General features: G+C 37.8%; 1 protein-coding gene across 12 annotated transcripts in view; it reads right to left on the reverse strand.

The window, feature by feature from the left end:
- RBMS3 (RNA binding motif single stranded interacting protein 3) overlaps positions 1 to 16376 on the reverse strand; it is a 703155-nt gene that overhangs the window by 63647 nt on the left and 623132 nt on the right. For 9 of the 12 annotated variants that reach the window (XM_031503883.2, XM_031503886.2, XM_077787027.1 and 6 more), the window contains 3 exons: positions 15061 to 15107; positions 7920 to 8016; positions 5317 to 5367 (listed from right to left, as the gene is read on the reverse strand). In XM_031503883.2, the coding sequence (XP_031359743.1) occupies positions 5317 to 5367; positions 7920 to 8016; positions 15061 to 15107 (195 nt within the window). The remainder of the gene's footprint in view (positions 1 to 5316; positions 5368 to 7919; positions 8017 to 15060; positions 15108 to 16376) is intronic. The other 3 variants (XM_077787022.1, XM_031503885.2, XM_077787030.1) reach the window with 1 other exon arrangement.

Genomic DNA, 16376 nt, shown 5'->3' on the forward strand with positions numbered 1-16376 from the left:
ACCTGTTTTCTTTTAGAGGTCTAAGTTAGTTGAACTCAGGCACTGCTTTTCTGTCCTGGGTACTCTCCCCAAAACAACAACACCTGGCACTAAAGGAGGTCAGCAAGCACATGCTCACCAGCATCTGAAAAACCCGTTTAGGTAGCACTGAGACAACATCTGTATACAGTGTATACACGTGCTTCATGAGAGGGACTGACCTCATTTGATCCTGCCTGCCCCAAAGGAACACTGCCAATTACTGTCTTGATTATCAGAGTTATAGAATTTGCAGCCCTCGATTTTCTGCCTTGAGAAACACTGGAATTAAACACTGGAATTAAAATTGCTCAGCAGAACTTTGTCATTGGTATTTGGTTAGTTATTTCAACCTCTAAACACTTTAGCCTTAAGAGTTCAAGTAAGTTCATGTTCAAAGGATCTCTTAAAAATACATGGCTAAAAGTTGAAAGACTTGTTGAAGATTCCAATTTCTAAGGATTATTTCCTGTTTACTTTTCATAGCAGCTAGCTGAATTCTCACATTTCATCTTGGAGGCAGGACTCAACCGTCTGCAGAGGACATACTTTGTTTTCTTACCTGCAAGCAGGCAAACTCAAGATAGATTCCTGGCTCTGTTTACTAAAAAGGTAGAGCAATAAACGTGAGGTAGAGAAAGCCATCTTGGGAGAGGGATGTGGATTGGAGCACAAGGAACTTCTTTGTTCCAGAGTGTAGGAATCAAAACACTGAAACTGCTGTGGTATTTTGGGTATTATCCAAAGCAGCAGAGTTGCTAGTGAGAAAATGAAAACTGATCCATTCCAGTTGAACAATTTGTACCTTTTATACTGCTACACTCATGCACAACAATCAAGAGGCAGGAATCTGGAGCCCTTACTCAGCCTTGCTTCTCACCAAACTAGGGGTTTTACACTGCTTATGAAATAAGACATGTTTTTGTTGGTTCTTTTAAAGACAGACTGATTCCATTCAGCCATGGGCCACAGGAAAGATGACAGAAAAAATAAATAAAGGTGTTTTTTAAGACATTGACCTCTCTAGAAGGACTGTAAGGGCTTGAGAAACTTCCAGAACAGAAGGTCTCCCTAACATACTTTATCATTATCATTTAAAATTATAATTATAGTGGTACATTTTTCCATATGCTGCCCTGTTTACACGCTTCCTGCTGCCACTGGCATACTCCTTCTCCAGCTATTATTTAGAAACTATTCCAGACTGACAAGAATATCTATCTGTGCATACCCAGTGATTACAAACACAGTTTTACTTGGAAATAAAAGAGGGTAAGTGTAAAACCAGTGTCTACATGGAGTATTAGGCTAGCACATTTCTGTTGGTTCACTAAAAAAATTGCCTTTAAAGAGGAATAGTGCATATATTTTTTGTAACAAAGATTTGAATCCAAATGTTTTTTACAAATGCCCCTATCAGTAAGAATTAGATTGTCTATACGTGAATTGACATGTAAACATGTTTTTCAAAGTATCCCCATAACTTTCAAACAGCCTTCAGGGACTACAGGAAAACCACAGTAATATGGCAAATGTTCTAAGTCTCCAGAATAACTCTTATCTTATGTTTTGATTCTGTCATTACCATCCATCTATCCTTATCCTGAGGCAGTAATTAAAAACAAGATTTGTTTCAAACACGGAAGAATAACACTGTACTTTGAAAGATACATTTAACTAAACTGAGACTGGACAGTGCATTAAATTTTTTGCCAATTTTAATCCAAACTCACGCTGCTATAACTCTTTTGGACCTTGTCTTCCATTAAAATTGTGGGGAGTGACCAGGACACATGGCAAAGCAATGAAACTGCCAAATTTTAGGTATTCTTACTTTGACACAGGGAAAGCAATATGGGAAAAATGCTGATGGCTCAATTCACAAAGGGTGCATATTTCAAATGTGTCTGAGTCACACATGAACTTCCAGGTAGATTTTTCATCATGTCCACATGATTCAGGAATAATGCCTTCCAAAACCCTGAAGGTTGTGTGAGCATTAAGATGTAAGAAGTTTTCATGTATGACCTTACTATGCCAGCAGAAGTTTATTTTCAATACTACTTATTCAACCTCAACCTATTTGATATTAATTTTCCATGGCTCTTGGAATAAGACCAGCAGAAATCACTGATAAACAAAAATAAAACTGCTTTAAAAATTGTATCTGCAGTTGTTTATTAACAACCTCCTACAATATCAGTTCTAGAATTGCAGAGTCCTTGACTGTATTTCTGAGTTTCTCCTTTTAGGATGAAAATGTTCTGATTACTATTTTCTTACAACATGTAATTTTGGTTGTTTTCAGTTCTTAAGGGTATCATAGAAATAAAAAGACAAACAAGCCTGAGAAAACCAGTATACTCAAATATTTGCAAGTTAATATATATGTCATTTTTGTTTGTTAGGGTCAGAAGTTTATCTGCTTGTAGTTAAAAAGCTACAGAAGAAATTGCAGATACAATCTTTTACTATAGTGGACTTTTTAATCCACCAAGTAAATGGATACAGAATGCACACTGCACACATCAGGAAAATGTGGCTGAAATTGATGTACAAAAGGAAATAAAGGACAAAAATATCTGACAGGCCAACCTACTGCAGGGATATCACTGAAAAAAGAGCTTTGTATTTTCTGCACAGGGAGGCAGTGGGAAGGGACATGAGACGGGCAGGCAAAGCAGGGACAGACAGACACAGGATGGTAGTGCTGTGCAGCACAGCTCTGCCCTCCTGTCAGCAAGCCTGCCAGTCTGAGAGAACACTGCCCTGTCTGTGCACAGCACACTGAGTGAAAACCCCCCTTTGTTTCCTCTACAGCATGGTTCTGCCTGTCTTTTTGTCACGAGGAACACTACGTGATGTTAAATTATACATAAACATCAAGTAGGACTTTCTGTAGGAAATGAAAAGCTAATCATCTAGTAACATGATTTAGTGGATACTTCTACTCAAAACAAAGAATTAACCACCACTGTTTGGGCAATTCAAACTGTGCTTTCTGTATGAGTTCATCTCTACTGACAACGAATAATAGAGGCTTAACAAAACGTTCTCCTTCCTGGAGCAAGGGGAATGTAACATTTATCTGCAGTGGTGTCCAGGGGGACACCACATGCCACAATCAATCACCTCATAAAATATTACGAAGTAAAGTGGTGGCAATTTAGATAATAGCATGGAAAACTAGCTTACAAGAAGAAACAAAAAGCTAAACAAGTTAGAAAGTTCCCAGTTTCATCAGCTCACAGGATTACCAAAACTCACATCCTTAATTCTGCCAACTTCATTGTGATTTTTTTTTTTTTTAAGCTATGGAAGTGCCTAGAATAGAGTCTATATATAGTTAGGCATGGAACTACTGAAACTTAAAATGAACACAGATTCTTTATTTTCTTTCAAAACAGACCATTAATTCTGAAGTCTCCTGAATTCTCTGTGTGGCAATACTCTGACAAGTTTTCAGACATTTCTAATAAAGAATTCATCTCTGAATGAAACCTGGGGAATGGTAGTTCTGCCTTTTTGCCTTTTATGCTTCCTTGGTACTAAATGCCTCATGTCTTCTTAAGAACATAATCATTGGAAACATATGGGAAAAATCTGACAGTGAAGAGTCTAGGATTGCTACAGAAAACACATGGAAGTAACCCACAACAGCAATGAGACTGGAACAGAAATGGTACACCACTTATCCACTCTCCCTCTGCTTTTCCATCTAGAATCACAATTCCTTTTTTTGATATGACTCTCTGGTTCATAATGAACACCAATTTAACTCAGCATTTTGAGGGTGCCATTCACTATAAGAGACAAATTTTCTCTTCATGTCCTTACTAAGAGGTAAATACATTCAATTACCTTATCATAATACTTAACCTAGTGCTGCAGAAAAATGCTTTGTCAAATATTTTCAAATAAAACTCAAACACACATATACATAAAATCTGGGATTGGTAAAGTGCTTAAGTTTTTCTTTTAGAAAGGGAGCCTTTCTGCAAGGATTGGAGATTGGCTTCCACAAGTTTCATAACTCATCATATACACACATCTAAGACTTCTTGTGGTCTGCTATTAAATCCGAATATTAGAATACAGGACTGATGTTAACTGTTAATTTGTTCAATACATTTCATCTTCCTACAAAGAATACAGCAACAGCTTTACTCCGCTGAGAAAGAAAGCTCCACCAGGGTCTACAGAGAGGTGCAGCACTGCAGCAGCAGGAATTGGGTGCCCAGTCAGTCCCACACTATGCTCCTTGCCTTGTGAGAGAACTGAAGAACTTGCCTCCAAAGACCTGAGGGGTGTGGAAAGGGGGCTACAAACTGGGGTGAGAGAATTGTGCAACTAAACAGATACATAGTGTAATTATATCCATGTTGCTGTACAGCTAACTCTCACCAGAAGTTACACTATTGTGAAGTCAAAATATTTGAACAAAAATATGAATAAGAAACAATCTGAAGTTACAGACCTTCGTTTTAATATTACTTCTCTTCTATAAATCATTGTATTGATGATTATGTGGAGCATGCATTTAAATTTTGATTAATGGCACTGTCAAGTGGATCTAGACCTGAGAAATTCAAAAAAGGTAGAAATGTAACTGAAGTGATCTGTGGAATTCAGTATGGTGTTTTCTTCTGGTATATCACTAATATTTAAGTAAAGAGCATAAAAACTCTTCTGTGAGGTAAACAAAAATCAGCTGCACTAGTTCTAATGAATGTTTGTTAGAAACATACTGCAGCTTTCAGTAGTTATAAATGGATAAAATTACAATTTATTCAGGGCAGAGGGGGAAAGAGCTGACTGGTCAAATCACAAAGCAGATTCAGATTTGGTAGAGACTCTCTAAGACAGTTGTGCTTCACCCTTTTCCACTATGTTGAAATGCATTACTGAGGCACTGTATCCTCATCCTTGATATGAAGCAGCACAGGACATTTTTGATGGATAAGCATGTAAGGGAATGGTCACGTGTTGATCCTGGCAATTCAAAGTACACAGGAATGCGGTTATCTTGCAGTCCCTGAAGCACAGCTTCAGAAGCAACACTTCAGAATTTGTTACTGTCTTACAATCAAAGCAATTAGATAACACATCACCCATCCTTCCTTTTCCACTAAATCAAATGGTGCTCCTTAAAGAAACAGAATCTTTACGGCAGAGGGCTCCTGTCACAGGGAGCAGATGGCTGCTCTTACATGACCCAGGACTTCAATGTGACTGGACAAGCAGAGCAAGGCTGCAATGGAAGCACTTTTAGCTAGATATAACCAAGTATCCACTTACTGTTGGTTGCATAACATATGGCGGATGAGGCATCCATGAAGTACTCTGGACCTGCACATCAAATACTTTTAATTAGCATAGAAAAGTTTAAAACTGAAAGATTTACTTGAAAATATTTTCTCTATTACAACTAAGGTGGTAATTCTGACAAAAGACTTAAGTCTTATAACTCAACACAAAATTAATTTATGCTTTGTAAAGTTATTGACAAAGAAAAAAGCTTTCAAATTTCATTTGATAATGTTTTCCACCAAAGTCAGAAGTCTGAGTGATTGCAGCACTTCTGTGAATTACAGCATTTTATCTCGTAAGGAAGCCTTCACTATTCCACGTGTCCTATTTTTTCATTTGCATTGTTTGCTTTCATCCATCAATATAATCATGAACATGTCATCCAACCGACAGTGCAGGAGACATAAAATGTTCAAAGTTTACTTTCAAAAGTATCTGTATGAACTTTTAAAGGCATAACATTTTCAGAGATCGCAGAATAATTATTCTGTTCCCAGGAAGAACTGCAGATTTAATTCAGAATTTTTGAAAATTATTCTAATCAAAAGCTTTCACAGCAAAGCTGGCTTAAGAAGTCTGTCCTTCCAGGATTGTTCTTAGCTTGAGCATCCTGGGGTCTGTTCCTACCAGAACTCCATATGCATCACCAAAGACTTTCTTTGTTGTTCTGCCTTATGACTCTCATGTAATGTATTTCAAGGATATAACAATTTTACTAAGAATCAGACACATTATAGAGTGTTTGCATATCTGTTGTGGCATCTCTGAGCCATAGCTACCTTTTGTGCTATGTGTGAATGGCCCACATGCGATCATAACTCGGGCTCAGTTTCAAGAATTTTGTATTTTAGTTTCCTTTTCCATCAGTCTGGACACAGCAACACACAAGTACACAAAAGATGTAGCTGTGCTAGAGCCATCAGAGGACACCTCACTTGCTGTTCCAGAGATGGGTGTGTGCCACCTCAGACTGAGCAGGACCAGGAATAACAAGGAGAAAGATACAAGGTCCCACTTCTCCAGATGCCCTGTGATTTTGTACATGAAGAAAGTGTTGAGAATTAATTGTATAACAGTGTGCTCCAACATTTGCATATGTTTATAAAAGTCTATTTTTTGTTGAAAAGCAAGTTCAGCAAAACATCTTTAGAACCAAAACCAGCACACCCACATGTGAACACAACTCTGCTACAACATTTTCTGCTGTGAATCCCCATGAGCAGAAACACACTAGAGCTGCCACAGCTTGCTGCTGCTCATTGCTCCCACTCCTGCACCACTGCAGCTCCTTCACAGTGTCAGTGAGCTTACACAGCAAGCTATCTAAGGAAAATTATATAGGTTAAAAAAGAATAAAAATGAATGGTTTTGGTGCAAACGCATGAAACCACAAACTGATGCAATGGTTCAAACCAGAATGGGAAAAGGGGAGCAACTGTGAACTGTGGAGCAGTGATGAAAGTAAGTGGCTGGGTAGCCTGAACTCAGCAGCATGATTGGGAAGTAGTATGGCTCCTAAGCCAGCTTTGCTACCAAGAAAATTGTGTGTGAGCTGCATGCAATGCAGCGTATGTCTCTGGCATTGACTCTTTGGTGCTGCCATTAGTGAAATTTACTGAATTTACCTCATAGAAACAACTTTTGTTTGGCAAATGCTACATAGCCATCTCAAATAAAATATTACAAAGATAATGAAAAGAATCATCTATCATTGAAGATCAAGTTCAAAGTAGAGTAACTGCCCAGAATTACCTGTAAGCAGTGCCATACCATCTGCAACCCCCCAGCCACAACAAACAAACCCTAACATTAAGAACAGCCCACCATGCAGCTTTGAAAGTCTGAGTAGCTTATTTCAGGTAAGACTCAGGGTTGGAAAAGCACGGATGGCACAGGAGAGAAACACTAAAATTGGAAAATGTATAGTCAATGACCAGATTCTGTGAAGTGATAAGTTCCCAGACAACAGCTAATAATAAAAATATACAATCTGGTTTTGACTTCCATCTCAGAAAGACAATAATTTCCCAGTGGAGATCTGAGAGGGATATGCTGAAAAGAGAAAGTCTGAAGGACATGGCATGTAGCAGACTAAAGAATGATTTGAGGACACATCCTCAAGTAATTTGCTTTGTCAGGGATTATTAGATAAAAATGAGTATTTTTAAAGGATGCAGTTACTGGAAAAAATATAGCTGGGTCAAAAGGTAAAAGTATAATGCAGTCAACATACATTATTAAAAAAAAACACTTAAAATTTTTTGGCTAACGAAGGGGAGCCAAAATGAGGAAACAGTTCAATAAGAATGATAAGCTTCTGGTGTTGTCAGTTGGAAATTAAGCAAAATGTTGTTTATCAGAGAAGTTGATTGAAATTAATTATTACAGTGGCTTTCATTACTGCTGTAAAGAATGCAGGAAACACTTAAAACTCTACCCAATGATACCTGAATATTCCTAGAGAGCCCTTTGTTTCAAGTGTGACTCAAGAGTGCAAGCACTCACAATTTTCTGTGGTATACACTGCCTTCATCCACATCCAAAACATCATTAACTGGGAAACACAGTAGACAAGTGCATATCTGACGTACCTGATATGTAGAGACAGGGGAAGCAGCAATGAATGGCGTGATTGATGTCTGTGGAATCATGCGGTTTGTTGGAATACTGTACGGTGAGGAATAAAATCTGCAAACAAAGAACAAAGGCAAGAATTTTTTGAACCGTTTGACTACTTAGGCTCTGACTAAATTCACTGCCTCCTGGGCAAAGACAGAAAGAGTCTACCCAGGTAATTATGTCCATCTATTTTCAAAACCACAATAAAAAAAGATGTGATGGCTCCATTGAGCAGATCTTGAAAATGGAAAGGAGGAGGAATATTTACACAAAGCATATTTTTTTTCACTTCAACTAGCACAAATATAGAACTTCACAATACAAGAAGCAATTATCTGAGATGCAAAGACAGCTGATTTTCCAGGGCGCTAGCTAGTGAAAGGAAATTTCTTATACGATACATTACTGATTTCATTTTTACACAGGGTACTCTATTCTTTTAATATCCTAGTGCTTTAGTACTGAGAATGACACATTCTATACACATGCCTGAATTATTTTATTAAGGAGTGGGTACAAAAACTCTGGCTGAAATTTTCATATTCATCTATGCAGAGAGCAAAACCACCTTTTTCTGGTGAAATATATCAGGAATTATGAGGCTAAATGCCCCAAGCAGCACTGAAAATCTCAGATTTAGTTGGTTTTATTTTCACTGTTGCATGCTATGAACAGAAGCTGCACCATCTCTTACTTGATGGTAATAAATATTATATTCTTTCTCCTTCCCCATGGGTTAATGACTATTGATAAAATTATCACTTGGAAAATATCATCACTACTGCTGGATTGTGTTAGTACTTAATATGTGTATGCATTTGACATTTTTGCAGTTTTACTGTAAGCCAGAACAATAAAATTGCTTAAAAAAAGGAATGTTTGTGGTTTTACTGTTAACTAAATACCTGTATTTTGGACTCAGAGAGAAACACTCGTGCAGTGTTCTTTTGTACAATTTAAACCTCATGTAGGTCTTTCTCATATAGGATGCACCAGTAAGTAACTGAAGTTGAATTGCATTCCCTCTCTTTTTATATTTTTCCCCCTCCCTACTCTGAGGCAATCAACAGCATCTTTCCATGAGAGCTATGCAAGAAAAAAAAAATCTATTGATGTTTAAACAAGTGCTCTATTTCCTGATCGCCCTGGCATCACAGATTTAGTACTAATCAGTCTAGTTCAGACTGGATGCATTCATTCTGGATGCAGGCTCAAATAACTACTGACATCAACCAATAGCCTTGGAAAAACAGGCTGCTCTCTTGAACGTTGGGCGGAAACATTCAAAGTTAGGAGGGGAGAGGGAGACAGAGAAGCAATCATTTGTTCTTTCTATTCCAAATCAGATTTTAAAATGCCAAAAGCAGCAGGTGGCATCTGAGTGATTTTTTGTTTAATAGAAATGTAATGCTATTTTAGGACCATTTATCAACCCTCACAATGCTCACACAGAGACTATTTTAAAATTGTGCCTTTGCCCAATTTTATATATATCCTATTATGAGAACTTAGAGGCAATTGTATCCCCATGCTTATACCAAATATTATGTTCACACATCAAGGGAGAAGGGATTTTTATACCACTAGGCAGATTCATCTATGGCACTAGCATGTTACATATTATCTAACTCCTTTTTCAGGGGTTTTCTCCCAGATTAAGCAGAAATCACTTGGCTATGCTCTTGCTAAGTGGCTCAACTAAGAAATGTTGTGTGGAGCAAATGAAAATACTCAATGGCAGACTGACAGAATCTAGTCTATAGGTAAAATGTGTAATGTATAGAAATATATATTAATCTTTTAAACTAGAAGATAATATCAAACTAAAACTCTTTTGAGAAAACCACACATTTTTGTTTATTCTTTTCTCATTCTGATCATAAACCTGGCATTGATGCTGGGCTCATACCCTTAACCATGCATGAACCACTAAGACAAAGACAAGTACAGGGAAGAAACAACTTTGGAATAAACTTTCCAATAAATCCCAGCAAATACTAACAAATTTACAGAAAATGTGTGCTAAGCCAAGAATTTGACTGACAGCTTGTCATTTCAGTTTCAGCATAGAGATGCATTTATCTGAATAGTACACAAGCCTGTAGAATATATACTATGGTGGAAAATACAGCCCTTCCCACACCCCTGCCAATACCATTTATGTGTCGCCATTTGGAATGCTCTCAAATAAGCACCAAATAAAACATACCACCAGGACATTCAGATGTATTGGGAAAATTAGTGCACAAGGGCATCAAGGAAGAGAAATTAAGAAACTCTGATGCTACAAATGACAGTGCAGGAAAATTCAGTTCATATATATTTAAATTTTAATAATAATAATAAAAAAAATCAAGTGTTACAATCTTGGCCACTGCAACAGGCTGCAAAGAAATTATTTTGCAGTCAGGCATTCATTACATCAAGAGACAAAAGCTTGTCTTCTTTCCTCAGTGCCACTTGTAGCCAGAAGGATCTAATAGTAAAGGATGTGGTTGTCTCTGCCATATGTGAAGAACAGTGGTGTGGTGAGGATAGAGGTGTCCTTGCTGGGGATGGACTCGAGCATAGCCACCCAGAGGTATGGGATGCTCAATCTACCACACTGCTGAAGTCATTTGCTGCCAGGGCAGAGCTCACTGACAAAGAGGGCTCAACACACCCTCACCCACAGGACACTGAGGCATCTCCCTAAATTCCCTTTACATACAAATGGGCTAATATCCTCAAATGTACTGGCACAAGTGGCATGCTGGGAACCTAATAAGAGACATGGGGAACAAAAACACAAAAGTGACTTGGTCTGGCACAAACCCTACAGCACAACAAGATTTGCAGCTGAGCACCTTTCTATAATCAGTCTTAGGCTTTGCCTTATTTTTTTCCTTTAGGCTTAGGAAGAAGTGAAATGAGGTGGAAGATGTATGTTTTAAGTTCATTCAAGGGAATAGAGGACTCTCAGTCATCAGAATATCTACATCAGAAAGAGGAGTGAAAAGAGATATGAAAGGCTTTGATTTGTCTTAGATATATTAAATTATATCTCCAAGTTTCCTGACATTAAAATGCACACAGTGTACCATGCACTAGGTATTATGAGAGCTGTAGGCTTTGTGGTGTGGTTGACCCAGGAGCTCTAAGGAGAACTTTCCAGAAGGCTCAGCTGCATTTTCTGTACATGCAGTTTGCATCCTTCCATTGATCTGTGCAGTTTTTTGCATGTGCAAGACAATGACCCTGCTCCTCAGCTGCAATTGCAATGCTAGGAGCACAAGCATGCAGGTTGCAAGGGCAAGGCAAAATGGACATCACCTTTGTATTAAAAATAGACTTTTTCAGCATGCCTAGATTCCATAAGCAAAGGGGAAACTCGTCACTAGTAGGCAAAAAGATGCTCCTGGAAGATCCTGAAGGGGGGTTTATAAGGGACTCAAAAGAACACATTTTTAAGTGACATTAAAAAGAAGCAAATTTCCAGTACATCATCAGGCACACAGAGGCAGCGCTTTAACAACAGTTTCTGTTGCTTAACAGACAAAGCACATCCTCCCCTGCTACACCAACCCTCCCTTTGCATTTGGGGATTGCATTATCTGCAGTGTCTGGTCACTACTTCCCTGCCAAAAAGTGGGGAAAAAAAAAATCCATATGGTTCCCATTCTACTGGGGAATGTGCAAGCTTCCAGACAGAATCTGCACAAGAGCAAGATTCTATTTGCACTGCAATAAACACCATTTGTTCATGCCTTGTGCCTGCGGGCAGTACTGAAAAAGTTAGATTCATAAATAGTATCCTGGGGCTCACATAATGTAAGAGTATTACCAAGCATTATCAAGGCAGCAATTTTCTGTTGCAACAAGGCACACAGTCAGATGTTAGAGTTGGAAAAGACCTACTGAATATTGAGCCCATTGGCCAGCAAATGCACAGAATTGTCCCCCAGATATGAGGTACTAAACTGATAAAGCACATCACAATCTAAGTCAAATGGCCAGGAGGACTCCAACCTCAGGAACATTTTAAATTAGCTTCTTTACACTGCAAGTACAAGAGCTCTATCCTTCTCCTTGTATGAGTACGTAAAACTACTAAAATAATGTTAATACCACAAATTAAAAAATCAATAGAATTTTACAACAGGCACACTACTCCCCAGAATAAAACCTGAGTACCTTTGTAAACAAAATTCAGAAAAGGCTGATTATAAAACAAAACCAAAAAAAAAAAAAAAAAAAAAGGCAAAGTAGTTGCCAAGTGAAAAGATCTTATCTACTGAAGTGTGTGCTTACCATATCTTCAGTACCTCATACTGCAATGCTATGGTACACTATGGACTGGATTCTCCACTGCATTATACCAGTTTTATGCTGATGTAACTCCACTGGATGCTTAAACAGAGCTACATGGGCATAAAACCAATATAATGAAATGGAGAATAGAGTTTTACAATGTAATAGACTCAGAAGAAAATCATCTATTTCTTAGCAGAGAAAAAAAATCATAGTAATTTTTAGTGAAAGCCTCTCACACTGTTTTATTTCTGCCGTAGATTTTCAAGGCAAATATGCAGTTATATGGTAATAAAAGTGATAGTATGACACCATGAACAATAAGAAACTACTTTTTCATTTGGAAACAAGAGTCCAGATTCCTCCCTGAGGTTTGGTTATGGCCCAACTCAAAACCTAATATAATCTATGCCTCTTAAGGAACTGTGAATTTTAAATATCACCCTATGACACCCGCTGCAAAGACATGTTTCTCTAGTAGGCTTCCATCCTCCACATAATCCTGTGTGGATTTAACATCTTAAATGCATCCAAATGCATCAACCCTATAAGAACTCTAGTAAACGTCAGCATATACAGTTAAGCTTTCTTTTTAAATTTTTTTTGGTGGTTCATAACTCTTCTGAATCATCACCTTGACTTGGTATCTTTACATTTCTCATCCCCAGACTCAGTTCACCAAGTTCTTCACGGGTGACCCCAGAAGAATGCTACAAGGAAAAGGCCTTTGTTTTACAGATCTTTGGGTGACATTGTTCATGCAAACCTTAGTGGCTTGGTCCACGTTACAGCCAAAGAATTCTGCAGCCTTTTAAGCACAGTATGGGTGTGCCACACTGCCCTTCCTGTGAGGAAGATGCCTCTTTGCAGGCTTAACCTGGGTCTTCATAGAGCTTAAGAGCCTTTGAGTCTCTTTCCCCATGGCCACACACCGATGCCTGCATCTCGTGTCAGCGAGCAACAGACCAAATTTACACATTTCACAAGCAAAGCATCAAGGTGCTCCCAGACTTTACTAAAATAAAACTCCTGAGCTAGATTTTCACTGTACTTGCAAGTAAAAAGGCTTAGGAAAAACAGAAAAAACTTAAAACTAGAGGATATGTAGAGATTGTTGTGTGAATGCCTGGGGAGATGAAAAGATCCTGTTGGACCAAAAGGGTCCTGGTGATCCTCATGATACTGCACACAATCAAGATCTCACCACAAGAGCATTTTGAATGATGGTTTAGTCCTGATAAAACTTAAAATATTTTGACACTTTAGAAAAAAGACATATGTCAAAGTAGTAATTAATTGTCACTCTTAGAGAGATATCTGGTACTCTAATTTAATTTATTTCTTGCCTTGAAAATAAAATAATATTTTAAAAACTGCAGAACTGAAATTCTCCACTGGGTACAATTTCTTTACCCAACAATCAGTGACAGTATACTCAAGCAATTGAGTGACCAAACTACCTAAGCAACCTGAATACCCTGGGTGTTCTTTGTTATAAATAATGTCTGATTCTGAGATAACTTTCATAACTTCAAAAGATTTTTTCTTGAATTAAAATTATATTAGTCTCAATGGATCATTCAAAATGGTTTCCAAAACACTCACACATCTGACATTCAGGAATTTATATGAAAAAAAAAAGCCAGTTGTCCACATGAAACACTGGTGGATTATGAAACAGTGATGTTTTTATCTATAGATTATAATGTTTTACCAGCTGAAAAGTATGACAATAGAGAAGAATGACTTATTTGGAGGTCAGAAGAGGGAAACAGGAGCACAGAATTCTGTAATTGCAATTACAAACAACCTCTCTATTCTTCAGGGTTTGGCCTCTTCCTCCACAACACAGGAATATCACAAGTCCTACAAAATTACTGCTTATGAAGGAAAATTAAGCAAAATAGATTAATTATTACTGCTGATTTTTTTTAACTACTGAGAATGTTAGGATTTTTTTCTTAATGCTTCAACTAGCCGTACCCTAACAAATATTTAACAAATAAACCCATTCATATCTGTGTCAATAAATTCTCCCCTTCAGTTGGAGAAGACAGGTGGGAGTATGTATGGAATTTGATAATATCATACATTCCTCTGATCAGAGAGTGACTGTCAAAAGATTCAGGGCTGAACTTCCTGCCTCTTTTCAAATTGTTGCTAACCTAACTGAAAAGAGAGCTAAATTTCAAGGATATGTTTTTCTAGTTTATGAAATAAAATCATGTAGGTAAATAATATGATTATGTAATTTCACTGCTCAGTTTGAGAAAAAATTGCAGTTCCTCGTATCAGCAAATGGTAGCTGAGAAATAAAGAAGAGTGTTACTCAGAATTTTACCCATAAATCCCATCTGCTTACACACTCATTTAAGGCTTTCTCCTTATCTGGCATTTTTATTCAGACAATGCCATGGAAGGCAGCCAGCCTGCAGAAAGAACCCCAGAAGCAACAGCTCTATTATTCAAAATACGTTGGAATCTTCAATGATTATTTTAACAAAAGACAAGTCAGTAAAGGGAAACTTTACTGGTTTCCACTTCATGACAGTGAGAGATTAAAAAGACATCCACTAACATTTTCCAAATAGAGATGGAAACTATTAGGAAAAACAACTTCCCATTCAAATGGATATTACAAACAAGAAGGCATAAAAAGAAAAGGAAAACTAAAGAAGAACTTGACAATATAGCAGTATATGCTTCAGACAAAATATGACTGAGTGGATTTGCTTTTCAAAAAGTTTCACTACAGAAAGAGAAAATAGAAGCTGACATTCAAAATAATTTAAAAAAAGACATAAGAAAACATGCATTTCTTACCCATTCTGTATAGCAGCTGTTGGATCGTAAGTCAAAGCCATGCCAGCCTGCACATAGTTAGGGAAGAAAAACAGATTTTTACTATTACTGAAGGAAAAGAGGAAAAAAAATACATGAAACATATTCAAAGCCAATATGAATAAAAACTGTATGCAACTTAAATAGAAATCTAAATTCTCAAGGGAAGCTCAGATGGCCAAAAGCAGCATGGACAGATTGGGTACCTCCCCAGCCCAAGAGATAACTGAGAAACAGATCTGTTCAGTCTTTTGGTTGCCATCTTTCCATAACATTTAGGGAAAATGGTGTTTTTGTTGCATCAGTATCAATTAATAACTCCATTGAGATTAATACCTTTAGAGCTGATTACTCACTATAACAAGACAGGCCCAAATCCTGCTATTGCCTGTGAAATGGGTAGTTGGTAAATATGCCAAAGTCAGTTTCATGAGAGCTTCACAGGAAGGAGTCTCACCTTTCCTACAAAGGTCATACCTTGTATGACTCCTGCCTATTGTTTCCCTGGGGTGTAACTTGCACTTAAGAATTAATTCATTACTGTGAGACAAGAAAAAAAAAAAATGGGCTGTGAAGCAGAAAAGCTTGAGCTTTCAAATAAGGCTTTTAAAATACTTCAGAGGTCTGGACAGCAAAAGAATTTGTTAATGTGTTACACAGAGCTTTTCAACTCCCATTTGCCACCAGACAGACCATGACCTGTGCAAAAGGATATGGCAGTGTCAAAACATTGTCCAGCTAACAACTGTCATCACTGCCACCGTCAGCAGACATATCCACAGGTACCACAGGAAAGGCAGTGAGAGAGCAAGGCTGCAGACAGAATTAAGCACTCTACCTTATCCTCCAAGATAGCAGTAAGGGTCATGCAGGAAAGACCTTTCTTCCCTTCAGCATTTACTTAAAGACATGGAACTGACAATCTCTCCTCCCACATACTGCATTTGCTTTGACTTTTTGCTTTCCTTATTGATTTTTATCCATCCCTTTGTGAAACGCTTTCCAATGTAAGATACCAAGAGATGAGAAGAAGTTGTCCTTTGTGCAGGGTAAGAAGCACAGCAGAGAGAAATTCTATTGCTCAAGGTGCTGCTCTTCCTGTGGGAGCAGCTAAAAAAATGCCATGACACCATCCCACCCCAAGACACTGTATTCCTCTTCATTTTTCTTACATATCCTATGCTTGTTGCCTGAGACAGGCAGCATTTTCTTCAAGGACAGATGCTTTACCAACCACGTGGTGTGGCCTGTGCTCCTGCTGGGAGCTTTTCATGCCCCTAAAGCCATCTACCAAAGTA

The sequence above is a fragment of the Lonchura striata genome, chromosome 1, assembly GCF_046129695.1.
Source record: "Lonchura striata isolate bLonStr1 chromosome 1, bLonStr1.mat, whole genome shotgun sequence".
Classification (NCBI taxonomy): domain Eukaryota; kingdom Metazoa; phylum Chordata; class Aves; order Passeriformes; family Estrildidae; genus Lonchura; species Lonchura striata.